The following is an 18,176-nucleotide window of genomic DNA, read 5'->3' on the forward strand; positions in this document are numbered from 1 at the left end:
TATTCTTGCTACTGGATCACTGAGAGCCTTCAAATATTTTTAAGCACAGAAGTAACATAATCAGACATGTAAAATGTTATTGTATAGCAAATAGTATAGATGGAGAGAGAGACTGGAAACAAGACCAGCTACAAGACTGCAGAAATAATCTCAGCCTCCAGTATAAAAACGCCCTGAAAACAAGAGGATCAGAAAGGATGAAAAGGTAAATGAACTGGACTTCATAAATAACAGGGCTAGGAACAGAAGTAGCTGTCTCTAAGGCTTTCATGCAGCATTGCAGGGAAGACAGTGATAACGTGAAACAATGTTAGATATATAGTGGTTACAGGTTATAAAGAAAGAAGCATAGTTTTTGGTTTTTTTTTGTTTTTTTTAAGGAATAGATTTTTTTTTTAAGCATGTTACTTTTTTCTACGCCTTTAACTATGATAAATCTATTTTAGAATATTTTTATTTTAAAATAAATTAAAACCATCATTGGAGACTAGATTTTAAAGCATGTACATCTCTACATCATGTCTTCAGAATAAAATACTAACAAAATCTTAAGAAACTATAAACAACTTGATGTCTTGGAAATAAAGAATTCCACCATTTAACTACCAGAAACCAGCTTATTAAGAGATTCATTTAGATACATCACTTAGTCCTCTAGAATACCTCCATAATACTGATCTTTTCTCCCCAAAGAGAATAAAAGACTGAGATGAGACCAATGAATGAGCACAGTATACGTAACTTTAGCTTGCTCTGCTGAGAATCACTGTAAATTCTCTTCAAATGTACTTCTTATTGTAGAAATGATCCATCAATAAGCTATCTTTAATCACTAAGTTGTCTTTAGCCAATGCTTTAAGAAAAGCTTTCCCTAAGAAAAGGAATGATAAATTTTGTCTAAAAGTGTTTGAAGAAATTAGAGGGACAGTGTTGCAGAGATGCACAACAAGAATGTAAGATCTTTCCCTAACTGGTCCTGAAATTAAACTTTGAATATGGAGACATGAATTTGGGGTGAAATACCAAAGTCAGCTTAAGACTTCAACTGGGTAGTCTATTTCCCCTACCTACTTCTCCTACCCCTCAAACAAGGGCACTGAATAACTAGGGCATGGGCACCATCAACTCAGAACACAAGAATCTTTACCTAAGATCCAATCCATCTTCATAAACCCTATTCTAAAATGTGTGCTAAAAAATTTTAACGGAAAACACATGAATATGCCTTTCTATTTATCTATTACTTGTTTACTTCCGCTTCTGTCCTCTGTAAAACAACGTGATCATGTTATTGTTCCTTTTAGTAGTCAGACTACTCAATGTCCCAAAGTAGGAAAATAGCTTAGAGAATGATTTGGAGATGGCAGGGATGTTTACTGAATTATCTGAGGTAGCTAAAGCATCTGCTTTCTGAAGAAAGAGAAGCAGAACAGGATAAGCAGTAAGAACAAAGATTTAGTGTCAGAGAGTCCTTGGTTCATATTCCAGCTCTGATACTTGTGGGCTTCGCTGTGTCTCAATTTCTTTATCTATACAATGGGCATTATAGCACTACATAAAAAACCCTGTGAGGTAAAATCAGATCAGTGCTTTCCATACCTGGCTGGTCACCAGAAGTGCCTGGGGAACTTTTATTAGAATCATAATATCCCAGGCCCCATTCCATACTTTCACGGGTATGGTCCAGGGGTATTGTTTTGTTTTTCTGAACAAATTCCAAAGATGATCCTTACATACTGGTTACAACTGGAAATCAAGGGGAAGTTTTACGTATTTTTTAATATTTTTACATAATGTATATATTAATACACATCTGTGTAACTTACCAGTAATCTAGTACACTATAAATGTACAATTAATGCTTGATACAACTATCAATCATTTTTTGAAGGAGAAATAAAACTGAGCATTTTGTGACAAGAAGGCCACTAAGTGTCTTGCAGAAGTAGTTTGCATAAACCTCACCAAAAATGAGATAGCATGACACTATATTGAGACAGTGAAAGAAGACGTAAATGAAGTTCCACATTGATGACAATGCTCCTTTTCCACAACGCAGTTCATGACAGAAGGAATGCATAGTCAGGCATGTCTTGTATTTTTCACAATAAAGTCTGACCATCCCAGTCATTCCATCTCAAAACCTTTTTAAGTTTATTCCTATTTTTCAGTAATTCATACAATTCATACAAACTGTATGTATGTACAGAACAACACAGGCACTAAATAAATGTGTACAAAAATATTAACGACTGCAAAAAATACCTAAAACCCACAGAGATGGATACTCATTGAACATTCTTAGTTGTCATTTATGAATAAGGAGTCATCTTTCCTTTTTATAAGTCCAAACCCAGCATTTCTAATTAAAGTGGCCTCAAATATAAGATATCCAGACTTTAAGAATACCCAACCAAAAATTTAAGCTAGAATTTATATAAATAAATGTTATATATAGGATTACATTATTATTTTTAAAGTTTTATGATGAAACTTAACAAATTTGTTTTTAAATGTAGTATCCAGTTTGTTTCTATTATATCACAAGCCAGGGTAAATTCAGATACTATTACAGTATGAAACATTCTTTCTTTCAAATGTAGATATTAAATCAAAAACAGTTACCACCAATAAGAAGGTAAAGTGTATTCTATGGACATTTGAGGTAAACTACATATATTTATTAGGCATAGGGACTATATTTTTTAAATTTTAAAGTATTTTTAAAAGATGACTTTTAACAAACCCACAATTTATCTACTAATGTTAAAAATTAAAATATTTCAGCTATATAAAATATACTGTGTTTACCTAATTTACTAAATAAGGAATGTTACCTTCAGGCTTATTTCTCCATATGTATATTTTACAAAGATTATAAGGATCAATGATCTAATGCTAACAGATTCGTTCAAGCACCAAGAAAGGAATATGTTATGTAAATAAAGCTTAAAGGGAAGAAGTTATTTTGGTCATTAAATTATAGGACTTAACTATTTTCTTCTACCAAGTTTTAACCATTAATCCTACTGGTATTAGAGAAACAGTTAAACCAAAAGATCCAGAAGGTGGAGGTAATATGATCTTAAAAGTCAAAGAAACACAAATTAGAGTTTAAAGACATCTCAAGTAAGTAAACCAAAAGTTACCACTTTCCTCTCTGCCTGTAGAATATTAACTACTTATATTAAAAATCCTTATAAAGCACTGAATCAGCTGCCACTATCTTCATAACAGAGAATGAAGAAAAACTTCAGAATTTATTCTGACTGCCCACAACACCTATATTTTCAGATATTCGGTGTTGAGGGAAAAAGAATCAAGGGCATTAAAGAAGTTTTCAGACTTCAGTTACACACTTGATACGCTGCAAATAAAATACATATACTTGGAACTACAACACATGATGAGAAATGCTGCCCTTCTGCTCCTCCTCCCTAGAACGACATTTTTCAGGTGCATCCTCTTCATGCCTGTGTGAAACCTCTTTATTCCACATTCCTGGTTACTTACTGAATTCTCCTCCATGATTACAAGAATGTTTTGGCAAGTCTTGAAAAAGGCACAAAAACTTAGGAATGGAGGAGAAAATAGAAGGGAAAGAAAAAGTTTTGATATCACTTCTCCATCATCAATTACTTCTCAAGAAACACAGTAGAGTGTATCCCACATTTGTAAGTACTATGATCACAGTAGAACTCTCCAAAGAAGAACAGGAATGGGAATACTGTTCATTCTACTCTATCTCAACGCCTAAATTTAAGTGTTAGTGTTAGTCGCTCAGTTGTGTCTGACTCTGCAACCCCATGGACTGCAGCCCACCAGGCTCCTCTGTCCATGAGATTTTCCAGGCACGATACTGGAGTGGATTGCCACTTCCTTCTCCAGGGGATCTTCCCGATCCAGGGATCGAACCCAGGTCTCCTGAACGCTTAAATTTGTAACTACCTACTGTGGTTTCTCCACAGGAATATTTCTTTAAAATATACAATCAAAAACAGCATGAAGTATTAGATAATAACTTACTTGAGTTGGAACGAGCACAGGAGGGTAAGCCATCTTATGATGTCTGTACACCCAAAATGCACAAATGACAATCCCCGCAATTAACATAAGTGGCACCAAAGAATAGAGCAAGATGTTGTAATAGGGAGGCTTAGGTGTTACTGGATTCGACGTAGCTGTGGAAAAGAGGAGGAAGAAAATCATTCAGGTTTGGTCAATAAAATTCCACAATAAATATTTATTATAGTGCCAAATTGTAGGAGAAAAACAGAGGAGGAGAAGGTGGGAGCAAATTATTCTAACACAAACATGCTTTGTTTTCAATCTAATAGTTGAACAGACTTATGTGTTTTCCCAGTGAACTTACGCTGTGTGACCTCCATCTCTGGAAAATAAGAAAACCTTTCGTTACACATATTGCCCTCACAGCAACAAAAATATACTTCAGGGCTATCTTTTTTTTCTATACAATCAGTCCTATAAATAAAAAGAGAAGAAATAATTAAAACCAACATTATTACTCTCTATCTACAACAGGTATTTTACTAAAGTTCTTCTCAGAGATAAAATAATGAGTAAGTCACTTATAGTCAATTTTGAGATTTTTATTAATATTCAACGATCAACTCTTAAAAGTAAAAAATGTTCCTTGAAACCAACTATGAAATATCATCAGAAAAAAATTCAACAGCTGATTTTATAACAATCACATTGGTTCTATGAAACAACTTCTTTAATTTGGATTTTAATGATCAATCTAAGGCAACCATCTTTTTATTGTTTTCTTTAATTATCAGACAAGCTTGAAGAGGAACATAAAGTCAATGAAGAAATTTGGTCTAAGAGTGCTTTATCCTCACAGGAAATAGAGCCTTTCCATTTTATGAATACAAAAACTGAAAACTATATGTAAAAAACTGTATTTGTGTGTACACACATAAATACATATATATATATACACACACACACACACACACATATATATGTATACAGATAAATGAGCTTCCTTAGTGGCTAAGACAGTAAAGAGTCTACTAATGCAGGAGACCAGGGTTAGATCCTTGGGTCGGGAAGATCCCCTAGAGAAAGGAATGGCTACCCATGTCAGTATTCTTGCCTGGAGAAATACATGGACAGAGGAGCCTGGCAGGCTACAGTCCATGGAGTCTCAGAGAGTCAGACATGACTGAGCAACTAACACTTGCACTTTCACTTCTCATACATACAAATACACAGGCACGAAGTAATCCTTGCTCATATCTCACAGCAGAACACATTTCAACATCAGAGACTTAAATCAGGCTTGGGAATTAAGCCATTTTTGCAGCAGAATTAAATTCCCTGAACACAATGAGCAGGGCTAAAGATAAACAAGTAAAGAGCAATTTTAACGACAAAAATAGAGGCCCAAGTAACTCAAAAACTGACTAGAGTTAGGTTGATTTAGAGAGTAGAAGGAAGGCAGCCTTCGATATAGGAACTGAGTTACTGAAAAAACAGAGATTTAGCCTCTAGAACAAATCCTAATCAACCACTAAAAAATTAGTTATATCTAATTTTTAAAAGCAGATATTTAAATTGCTAATAACATCAGTTATATTTAAAGACATATATTACAAATAAACTGTAAACTTTTACAATGGTTGTTTCAAATAAGGTTAAATTTAACTCTAAAGTGAAAAGCCCAAGAAATTTCAGGGAGAAGGCAATTTTACCAAAATCAAACTTTAAAATAAAATTTATACCTATATCTATCTAATAGAAAGTAAAGGTCAAATGAAAGCTAAATTTTTAGCAATTTATAGAGAAATATATAAATTCAAAATTTAATATTCAGAAATATGCCTCAAATTATAGGTTAATATAATTAAATACTAGCCTAGTTAATGCAAGGAAATTACTTTTCACCATTCAATTTCATTCTTCATTTTCCCCGTCTCTTCCTCCATACTTTGACATTTCTTGAATCTTCTTTTTCTTACTCTTATTTATCTGACTACTCTTAATATTTCCTTTTAATCAAATTCAGAACATAAAAACAAAAATTCACATATATTTAAATTAGCACTTAACCCTCAGAAACAAAGCTGGTGTAGTAATTATCACTGTAAGAGCAGGCATTTGCACTGACCAACTCACCATTATCTAGCAAAGTTTAATCTCAAGCAATACTGGTTTTAGGTGAGAAGCCAGTAGCTTTTTACAATAAAAAGAACAGAGATCCTTGAGCTCAACTAATTAATAAAAGATAGTCTTGAATAAGCTTAAGTTGAATGGTTCTATGAAGACCTATAAGACCTTCTGGAACTAACACCAAAAAAAAGATGTCCTTTTCATCACAGGGGCCTGGAATGCAAAAGCAGCAAGTCAAGAGATACTGGAGTAACAGGCAAGTTTGGCCTTGGCCTTGGCGTACAAAATGAAGCAGGGCGAAGAGGACACACTGGTCACAGCAAACACCCTCTTTCAACAACACAACAGAGGACGCTACACAGGGACATCACCAGATGGTCAACACCGAAATCAGACTGATTATATTCTTTGCGGTTGAGGATGGAGAAGCTCTATACAGGCAGCAAAAACAAGACTGGGAACTGACTGTGGCTCAGATCATGAACTCCTTCTTGCAAAATTCAGGCTTAAATTGAAGAAAATAAGGGAAACCACTAGACCATTCAGGATGACCTAAATCAAATCCCTTATGATTATATAGTGGAAGTGACAAACAGGTTCAAGAGATTCGATATGGTAGACAGAGTGCCTGAAGAACTACGAATGGAGGTTAGTAACATTGTACAGGAGGTGGTAATCAAAACCATCCCCAAGAAACAGAAATGCAAAAAGGCAAAATGGTTGTCTGAGGCCTTACAAATGGCTGACTAAAGAAGAGAAGCAAAAGGCAAAGCAGAAAAGGAAAGATACAACCATCTGAATGCAGAGTTCCAAAGAATAGCAAGGAGAGATAAGAAAGCCTTCCTCAGTGAACAATGCAAAGAAATAGAGGAAAACAATAGAATGGGAAAGAAGAGATCTCTTTAAGAAAATTAAGAGATACCAAAGGCATATTTCATGCAAAAATGGGCACAATAAAGGACAGATATGGTATGGAGCTAACAGAAGCAGACGGTATTAAGAGGTGGCAAAAATACACAGAAGAACTATACAAAAAGGATCTTAATGACCCAGATAACCACCGTGGTGTGATCACTCGTCTAGAGCCAGATATCCTGAAATGCGAAGTAAAATGGGCCTTAGGAAGCATCACTATAAACAAAGCTAGTGGAGGTGATGGAATTCCAGTTGAACTACTCCAAATCCTAAAGGATGATGCTGCACAGGTACTGCAATCAATAAGCCAGCAAATCTGGAAAACTCAGTAGTGGCCAAAGGACTGGAAAAGGTCAGTTTGCATTCCAATCCCTAAGAAGGGCAATGCCAAAGATGTTCAAACTACCACAAAATTGCACTCATCTCACATGCTACCAAAGTAATGCTTACATTTCTCCAAGCCAGACTTCAACAGTATGTGAACCAAGAACTTCCAGATGTTCAAGGTGGATTTAGAAAAGGCAGAGGAACCAGAGTTCAAACTGCCAACATCCGCTGGATCATTGAAAAAGCAAGAGAGTTCCAGAAAAACATCTCCTTCTGTTGTAATGACTATGCCAAAGCCTTTGACTGTGTGAATCACAACAAACTGTGGAAAATCCTTAAAAAGATGGGAATACCAGACCACCTGACCTGCCTCCTGACAAATCTGTATGAAAGTCGGGAAGCAACAGTTAGAACTGGACATGGAACAACAGACTGGTTCCCAACTGGGAAACGAGCATGTCAAGGCTGTATACTGTCACCCTGCTTATTTAACTTACATTCAGAGTACATCATATAAAATGCCGGGCTGAATGAAGCACAAGCTAGAATCAAGACGGCCAGGAGAAATATCAACAACCTCAGATATGGAAATGACACCACACTTATGGCAGAAAACAAAGAGGAACTAAAGATAAGAGTATCCGGGTGAAAGTGAAAGAGGAGAGCGAAAAGGCTAGCTTAAACTTAACATTCAGAAAACTAAGATCATGGCATCTGGTCCCATCACTTCATGGCAAACAGACAGGGAAACAATGGAAACAGTGACAGACTTTATTTTCTTGAGCTCCAAAATCACTGCAGATGATGACTGCAGCCATGAAATTAAAAGACACTTGCTCCCTGGAAGAAAAGCTATGACCAACCTAGACAGCGTATTAAAAAGCAGAGATATCACTTTGCTACAAACGTCTGTCTAGTCAAAGCTATGGTTTTTCCAATAGTCATGTACGGATGTTGATAGTTGGACCATAAAGACATCTGAGCACAGAAGAACTGATGTTTCAAACTGTGGTGCTGGAGAAGACTGCTGAGAGTCCCTTGGACTTCAAGGAGATCAAAACAGTCAATCCTAAAGGAAATTAGTCCTGAATAGTCAGTGGAAGGAGTAATGCTGAAGCTCCAGTATTTTGGCCACCTGATGCAGAGAGCCAACTCACTGGAAAAGACGCTGATGCTGGGAAAGATTGAGGGCAGGAGGAGAAGGGGACAGGGGATGAGATGGTTAGATGGCACCACTGACTCAATGGACATGAGTTTGAACAAACTCCAGGAGACTGTAAAGGACAGGGATGCCTGGCATGCTGCAGTCCATGGGGCTGCAAGGAGCTGGACATGACTGAGCAACTGAACAACAAACTTTGAATAGAGATTATCCCCAAACTTCATTTTTCCCCAACTTCTTTCTCCTTGGCTTTTTAAGATTAAATTGAGATATAATCGACATATAACATTAGTTTCAGGCATATAACCCAATGATTGAAAATTAGAGTATATTGTGAAATGATCACCACAATAATCTAGTTAACATCGCATCCCCACACAGTTACAATTTTTTTTCCTTGTGAACAAAATTTTTAAGATTTTCTCTTGTAGCAACTTTCAAATATACAATATGGTATTATTAACTATAGTCACAATTACATCACATCTCCATTAAATCCCTAAGACTTATTTGTTTTATAACTGATAATTCATACCCTTTTGATTTCCTTCACCTATTTTGCCCACTTCTCACCCTCAGCCTCCAACAACATCAAACAGTTCTCTCTCTATATATATGGGTTTGTGTTGTTGTTGTTTTTTCAAGATTAATATACAAGTGAGATCATATGGTATTTGTTTCTCTCTGACATTTCACTTAGGACAATGCCCTCAAGGTCCATCGGTATTATGAATGGCAAGGTGTTCTTTTTCACAGATGAAAAAGATTCCATTGTATATACAAAGCATATTTCCTTGATCCATTTATTCACTGACAGACACTTAGGTTGCTTCCACATCTTGGCTATTGTAAATAATGTGGCCACCACCGTGGTGCATTTATCTTTTCAAGTTTATGTTTTTGTTTCCTTTGGACATATAATCAAAAGTGGAACTGCTATATCATTGTTATTTTTAATTTTCTGAGAACCTCCATACTGTCCCCAGTGGCCCTACTTATCCTTTCATAATAGCAAATGTCACTTAATGATCACCTCTGTTAATAAAGAAGCTAATAATCAGAAATACAGCTAAAATGTTTAATTATACAGCAGTAATCCTTGGAAAATTCACAGAATCAGAAATATATCTTAACTACTAACTATGTACCTAAATGACTATTTTCTCACCAAAAGTGGAACTAATTCAATTTTCATGATTTTATTCAACACATTTTACTATTAATCACATATGGCCAATCAACCACAGATTTACAGTAATCAATTAAAGTCCCTGCAAGTAGATCAGGACATAGTTGGATTCCGTGAGTGTATTAGTTATTTGGCTCCAAAAAATCTGGTTATCTAGGATTTTTCAGCTTCTGCAGTCATCAGCACCCACCCACGGTGAAAATCTTGTGTCCTGAGCCGTTTAAGTGATCGACTCAACATCTAGGGACACTTTACAGAAAGATCACAGGCAGTCAATAACATATCTACTGTATCCCCTGTATTTTATTTCCAGTACAGAATAAAACAATTTAAGCAAAATCTTTTAAATAAAATGTAGCTTTCTATGAGCACTGTGTTAGTTCTGATGTAATTCTGAATGTCAAGTTAAAATGTCCCTTGGGATAAAGAACAAAGGCCTACTCTGCAAGGAAAAAGGGGGAAAATGTAGTGAGATCAATTTCTTCCAGATACATAAAGAGGGAAACTAAAAGGAAATTTAATACTATGATTAAACTTTATTCTCTTTCAGGATAGATTTTTCAACAGATATACTCTCTTTTAAAGCAATTTTAAAAATCCCTTTTCATTAAAATTGCTGTTTAAAAAAAAAAAACATAATCCTACAACATAGGGAAATAAATGCTTATTATCTAAAGTTTTCACTACTTGGTAGATAATTCAAAGTAACAGAAGATAAAACATAAATATGCTATATTTGTTTTATTGCTTTAAAATATATATTTTGTCATCAACATGTAATAATGATCTTTATACTCTCTTTAAAAAGAAGCATTTAAGTGAAAATCCATGCATTGATTCTTCCCCTTTTTAAAAAAGAGGGAGAAGTGAAAATTATTCAACACTATCATAAACAAAATGCCTTCTTACCTGTCATAGCAGTTGATATCATCCAGCCAACAACCTTGCTTCACTATTTCAATGGAACCAGAAATATTCTTCCATGTAGCAAAACAATGCCGCCGTTTATCTTTGTCACCGTAACAGGATTCAACACCAGTGCGATTCGTTCTATCTCTTTCCCAATTAGCATTATAGAAAATACACTCCTGAGTTTCTGATCTACCAAGTATAGCACCTATAAGATAATAAAACAACAGCTTAATATAACTATATTTGTTCTTACACTGTCTCCCAGTATACCAAATTTCAGATCTTCCTAAAATGTCAAGAATTTACTGTCTTACAGTTATAACTTTGGGTTTAGGTTTCCAGGTCCATCTTTGTGTTTTAGGTATAATAAACATAGTAGAAAGCGACCAAATAAATCACGTTTTCTCTGTAAAAGGCCAGCTTTCCTTAAGAATGTCCTTGATGAAAAGCAGTAACATTGTTAATTTTCTTAAAATTTTGACCCTTGAGTCAAGATTTCTTCTCACTATTCTGTGCGACAAAGTGGTAACTAACCAAAAGCACATCCGCTGCACACTGCAGTACAATGACAGCCTCCAAGAGAAGCCCTTGCATGACCGAGTTGTGAACTAAACCAACCATGGTTATTCAGACTTGAGTATCTGGCAAAAATGTTCTCAAAATGAACCTGTTACTTCAAGAAAAGCAATTGACAGTATGCACTGCCAATGATAAAATATGAGTTTCCAAGCAAAAACAAGAATTTTGGAAAAATTGTATCAACCACCACCATTAGCCTGACACCTTCCCAATATTTAAAGAATTTTTTGATGAGGTCATTGGTAATATTAACAAATATGACTTTTAAATACAGAATAATAAGATGTGCCAACATTTAAAAGGTCTATATCATTCAGAGAACCAATATTTTCCAAGTGAATTCTGTGTGACATTTGAAAAACACTCATAGGTTAAAAAAAAAAAAAAAATCCATTCAATGTTCAAGATAGCCAAGCAGACTCTAGCATTACAGAAGACAAAAAGTTCATTAGCAGTTTCAGATTCCACAATGCACTAACTTTTAAGAAACCATCTCTTGCTTTATATGGAAAAGCAAGAGAACTGGAACACCCAAAGTAACTCTGAAAAAGATGTACAAACGAGAACTCACACTACTTGATCTGGGGCAGTTGTTCTGGTCATGCCACACGGCTTGCAGGATCTTGGCTGCCCACCCAGTGACTGAGCCTGGGCCACAGCAGTGAAAGAGCCTAGTCCCTAACCACTGGACCACCAGGGAGTTCCCATACTAATTGTTTGTAAGTCTTACACTAAAACTTCAACAATCAAGGCAATGCAGTCTTAGTAAAAAGACACGCACCTGGGAGGCAGAAGAGAGACTCCAGAAACAGACCCAGACACACACGGTCAACTGATACCAGCAAAGGTGCCAATGCAGTGTACTCAGATGGAGAAGATAAAGTCTTCCAGCAACTGATGCTGGAACAACTGGACATCTATATGCAGAACAGAGAACCTCAACTCATAACAACTCATAGCTCATGCCATATACCAAAATTAACTAAAAATAAAACCTTAAACTATTACTATACAACTTCTAAAAACAAGACAAATCTTGTGACCCTAAATTATTAACATGAAAGATTTGTTAAAATACAAAAATACAGGAGCTACAAAAGAAAAAATTGGACTTCAAAAGCTGAACTTCATGAAAATTGAAACTTCTCTTTGAAATTAAGGAAAAAAATTCAGACTGGGAGAAAATACCTGCAAATTATATACCTAAAAAAGAACAGATATTCAGAAAATATAAAGATCTATCACAACTCAATAATAAGAAAACATATTACCTAATTTCCAAAAAAATGGGCAAGATGATTCAGATAGACACCTTATCAAAGAAATATGAATGGGAAATACTACATAGAAAGATACTCAGTATCACTAACCAGGGAAATGCAAACTAAAACTAAATCTAATATTCATTAGAATGACTAACATAAAAATAAAAACACAGAGTCTCAAGTTTTGGGAAATATGTAGAGCAACTGCAACTTCCACCACACGTTGGTAGTGGGAATGCAAAATGGCCCATTAACTCAGGAAAAAGTCTTCTTGCAGGGAAACATGCATCTACTGTACTACACAGCAATCTCACGCCTAGCTATTTAAGACACGAAAACATATATCCATGCAAATATCTGTAATTTTTAGGGTGGCTTTATTCAGAATCACCAGAAACCATCCAATATCTAGCACTGATAGATGTAAAAATAAACATTATACAATAAAAATAAATGAACTGGTGATAGCTGCAACTAAATGGATAAACTGTAAACACATTATGCTAAAAACAAAAATGGACTGAAAAGGCTACATACTGTGTGATTCCATTTACACAATATTTTGGAAAAGGCAGAAGTACAGGTATGAGAATCAGATCAGAAGTTAAGAGTGAGGGGAGAGGGCTAATTACAAAAGGGTATAAGGAAACTTTTAGAGGTGATGGAAATATTCCACATTTTTATTGTGGTGATGGTTATATAATTCATGAGTTAATCAGATTGCAACAGACTTGTGTATCTAAACAAAATATACTGTATTGTCTGCAATGTATACTTCAATCAACTTGACTTAAGAAAATAAAACCATCCAAGAAATTACCACTTTTTGAATTATGGTGTACTATCAAAGAAAAATATCCACAATTATCTTAAAAAGCTATTAAAATACTCCCCATTTTTCTAACTAGTATGTGTGTGTATGGCCAGATTTCCTCCATGTCAAAACATCACAAGTTTTTGCATCACAACAAACTGAGTGGAAAAACAGGTACAAGAATTCAGCTGTCATCTACTAAAACAATTATAAAGAAATTTGTAAAAATTTTCTCTAATTTTTTAGTAAATATTTTTCATAAAAATCTATTCTTTTGTTAACACATAATGGATTTATTGACACTTTTAAATAAATATTTTTTAATTTTCTGCCCTAATTTCTAATATGATGATATTTATAGATACAAACCACATAAAAATCTCCTTGGGGCTAAATCTAAAGAAGTTCTGAGACCACAAAGTTTCTAAATTATTCCTTTTCAGAAACCTGTTGAAAAAAACGGCAAATTAAGTTTCCTCCTTTACTAAACAACCCAAAAGCAAACATGCGCTACCTGTACTATCTCACAACAGACTGGCAGACTTCTTCTGGGAAGGGCCAGACAGTGAATATATTAGGCTTTGTTGGCCTTATGGTTTCTTTTACAACTACTCAATTCTGCCAATGCAGCACAAAAGCATCCACTGGACAGTAAATGAATGAGCACTGCTACATTTCAATAAAACTTTACTAATGGACACTGAAGACTAAATCTCATGTAATTTTTACGTCACAAAATATTCTTTTTTAAAAAAAATTTTCCCCACCATTTAAAAATGTAAGTATCATTCTGAGTTCACAGGCTGGATCTGGCCTACAGGCTCTGTGGTCAGCTATCTCTTGAAACAACATCCTAATTTTTAGCTAACTGGACTTTTCTTTCGCTTGTTGTGTTTTGCTGGGGGTGGGGAGTCTTCTACGAACTACCATTTATATAACTCAAGTTAAAAACCACTATTAATTATTTTTAATTTCCAAAAGAAGACTCCACTGAGGCACAGAACAACATTTAAAGTAAACGAAAGTGACCGCCAAAAAAGTACATTGCCTAGAACAAAAATGCCAAATACAATAGGTTTCATCTTTGGTGTCAATTCCAGTTAAGAATAGCTGCCAGAAGCAATGTACTGAGAAAGACGTTGGAATTAGTACAGAAGCGGGGGGGGGTGCGGGGGACATCAGTTTCGTTTCTTTGCCACCTCTGGTCTAGAAAAAAGATAAACAAACGATTACTTTTTATTTCTTTTAATACTTCTCAATATTTAATGATAAGTTAAGATTTCAGAATGACTTTCTAGATCTAGACTATCATTTGATACTATTCACAGATAGAAAACTGCTTATGGGGAAAACTGACAATTTTGCCAACCCCCTCCCGTATCTTCAAGTTGATTCAGTAATCAGTCTATCCCATCATATCTCTAACTGACCACTAAATACAATAACATAATTATAAAAATAAAGCAAGTTACATGTATTGTTATGCTCTTACGCTCACCTGCTGCTGCCGCTAAGTCGCTTCAGTCCTGTCCTACTCTGTGCGACCCCATAGACAGCAGCCCACCAGGCTCCCCTGTCCCTGGGATTCTCCAGGCAAGAACACTGGAGTGGGTTGCCATTTCCTTCTCCAATGCATGAAAGTGAAAAGTGAAAGCGAAGTCACTCAGTCATGTCTGACTCTTTGTGACCCCATGGACTGCAGCCCATCAGGCTCCTCTGTCCATGGGATTTTCCAGGCAAGAGTACTGGAGTGGGGTGCCATTGCCTTCTCCGCTTACACTCACCTAATGACTTTAAAAGTGCACTTCTAAAAAGGATGGTAAAAGTTACCTATATTTTCTAGTTTTTAATAACATTTCACAATTTAAGATTTTCTTAAACTGTAAATTTCTACCATAGGTTTGTTCTAACAAACGAATTACAAATAGTTAATACGATTTTCACAAGAAATAAATGGACATAATGTGTGGGGTTTATTATAATGGTTCTTAACCTATGCTGTGCATCAGAATCCCTCATGTGTTTTCTCAAATTTATCTTTGAGTACCATTTTGTATGCCCCAGGAATGAGTAGCTGAAAAGGACCTGAGGTCAGCAGGGGGGTATATAGATATACAGATACTTTGTGTATGTTTTCTTTGCTTCCTTTGGCAAAGACTCACTGGTGATCTAATGTTCCTTCCTAGCTAAGTATTGGCTTAGAAGACTGTGAACTGAACTTGGAATTTAGTTTACACACTGTGACCTTGAACAAGTTACCAAACCTTGCACTGCTTTGTTTCTACATGTCATTCAATCTCCCTAACAATTCCAAAATTACTATGGGTAATTCTGTAGTTTCATAACACACGCTCAGGCAAGCTGCAAATCAGTAAGTCTATCACAGAATCAAGTATTAGAATTATTTTTGATAAATTATTTCAGATAATAATTCTATTTCCCTCCTACTGTTTATACATAATGATTGATACTGACAATTTCATTTTTTTCCTACCATTTAAAAAAAGAAAAAAGGCAACACACAGGACCTACAATTTGTTAAAACAGCCCTGTAAAAATCATACTCAAATCTAAGATATGCCTCCAATAAGGAAAATGTAAATTTTATCTAATGTGAATGCATCTGAGAACTGGGGTTCTGTTTTTTAAAAGCATGAAGTACTAAAATAATACACCAGCATTAATTTTACACAGTCTTTTTCAGAACCAGATGAAGAAGGACTACTTCACAACTAATTTTATGAAGCATGTATTACCTTGATACAAAAATCAGTCGAAGACAGAACAAAAAAGGGCGAACAGGGTATATAGACCAATATATCACTAGGACAGCATCACCAACTCAATGGACGTGAGTTTGCGCAAACTCCAGGAGATGGCGAAGGACAGGGAAGCCTGGCCTGCTGCAGTCCATGGGGTCACAAAGAGCTGGACACGACTTAGCGACTGAACAACAACGGATTAGATGAAAAAGTTCTCAACAAAATTTTAGCAAACAAAAATCCAAAAAATATATTTTAAGTAATGTACCACAGTGTATTCCAGGCATGAAGGCTAATTTGATATTCAAAAGTCAATAAATGCAGTCTGCCAAACAAGCAGACAAAAAGAGAAAAATCATATGGTCTATCGATAAGTCTAACAAGAATAGAGAGCTACTTCCGCAAACTGAGAAAGAGCACCTGCCAAAAAACTTCCAGCTAAGATCACACTGTATGGTGAAAGATTGAATGCCTTCCCCTAACATCAAAAAGGGGATGCCTTCCCCTCCCACTTTGATTTAACATAGTATTGAAAGCTTTAGCTATTGCAATAAGGCAAAGAAAAAAAAATTAAAGACATATCAATTGGAAAAGGAAATATAAAATGGTTTCTATTTGCAGATAAAATGATTGTCTATTCAGAATATTCTATGGAATCTTCAAACAACAACAAAAAATGCTAGCATCAGTGAGTCCAGTAAGATCACAGAAAACAAATCAACACACAAAAATCAATTATGTTTCTTTACACTGACGATGAACAGGCAGAACTGAAATTAAAAATTAAAAGCATCAGTTACTATTGCTCCTAAAAAAATAAAATACTTACAAATAATTTAATAAAGAACATATAGGATTTGTATGATGAAAATTATAAAACATGAAAGAAATCAAAGACCTAATCACTTGAAGAAACACACCATGTTCATGGATTGGAAGAGTCCACATAACCAAGATTTCAATTCTTCTTAAACTGATATATTCATATTTATATATATACATACATATACACATCTACAGATGGTGACTGCAGTCATGAAATTAAAAGACGCTTACTCCTTGGAAGGAAAGTTATGACCAATCTAGATAGCATATTGAAAAGCAGAGACATTACTTTGCCAACAAAGGTCCATCTAGTCAAGGCTATGGTTTTTCCAGTGGCCATGTATGAATGTGAGAGTTGGACTGTGAAGAAGGCTGAGCACTGAAGAATTGATGCTTTTGAACTGTGGTGTTGGAGAAGACTCTTGAGAGTCCCTTGGACTGCAAGGAGATCCAACCAGTCCATTGTGAAGGAGATCAGCCCTGGGTGTTCTTTGGATGGAATGATGCTGAAGCTGAAACTCTAGTTCTTTGGCCACCTCATGCGAAGAGTTGACTCATTGGAAAAGACTCTGATGCTGGGAGGGACTGGGGGCAGGAGGAGAAGGGGACGACAGAGGATGAGATGGCATCACTGACTCGATGGACGTGAGTCTGAGTGAAGTCCAGGAGTTGGTGATGGACAGGGAGGCCTGGCGTGCTGCGATTCGTGGGGTTGCAAAGAGTCAGACATGACTGAGCGACTGAACTGAACTGAACTGATAACATATATAAAATATACAATTCATATTAAAATCTCAGCAAATTTCTCTGTAGACAATAAAAGGGCTTTTTCTAAAACCTGCTGAAAAATAATAATAAAGAGAGAAATCATTCTTCCTGATATTAAGGCTTACCACATAGCTGCAGTAAATATGACAGGGTGGTACTGGTGGAGAGATAAACGCAAAGATCAATGGAACAGAAGGAGAACCCAGAAACAGACCCAAACAAATATGCCCAATTAATTTTAACAAATGAACAAAAGAATTTCAATGGAGGAGAGACAGCCTTTTCAGGAAATGGTGCTGGAGCAATGGATATGGTTCAAGCAAATATTTCTTTACTGCCCTACCCTTTGCAATCTATCATCATCCTAATCATTTCTGAAAGCCCAGCTCTTGCAAAAAGTTTCCCAGGCTAAATCTCACACATGTGATAATTTTCAAGTTTTACCATCAGGACTCCTGCTTCCTTTCCACAAAATGCACACTACTTGCCATCCAACATAAAATATTTTATTTCATATTTA

General features: G+C 35.5%; 1 protein-coding gene across 2 annotated transcripts in view; it reads right to left on the reverse strand.

Moving 5' to 3' along the window:
* Positions 1–18,176, reverse strand: part of ACVR2A (activin A receptor type 2A) — a 96,102-nt gene that overhangs the window by 27,272 nt on the left and 50,654 nt on the right. For both annotated transcript variants that reach the window (XM_027561311.1, XM_027561302.1), the window contains exons 2-4: positions 10,641–10,848; positions 4,373–4,482; positions 4,027–4,181 (exon numbers count right to left, since the gene is read on the reverse strand). In XM_027561311.1, coding sequence (XP_027417112.1) covers positions 4,027–4,181; positions 4,373–4,482; positions 10,641–10,848 — 473 coding nt within the window. The remainder of the gene's footprint in view (positions 1–4,026; positions 4,182–4,372; positions 4,483–10,640; positions 10,849–18,176) is intronic.

Source organism: Bos indicus x Bos taurus, chromosome 2 (assembly GCF_003369695.1).
Source record: "Bos indicus x Bos taurus breed Angus x Brahman F1 hybrid chromosome 2, Bos_hybrid_MaternalHap_v2.0, whole genome shotgun sequence".
Lineage (NCBI taxonomy): Eukaryota > Metazoa > Chordata > Mammalia > Artiodactyla > Bovidae > Bos > Bos indicus x Bos taurus.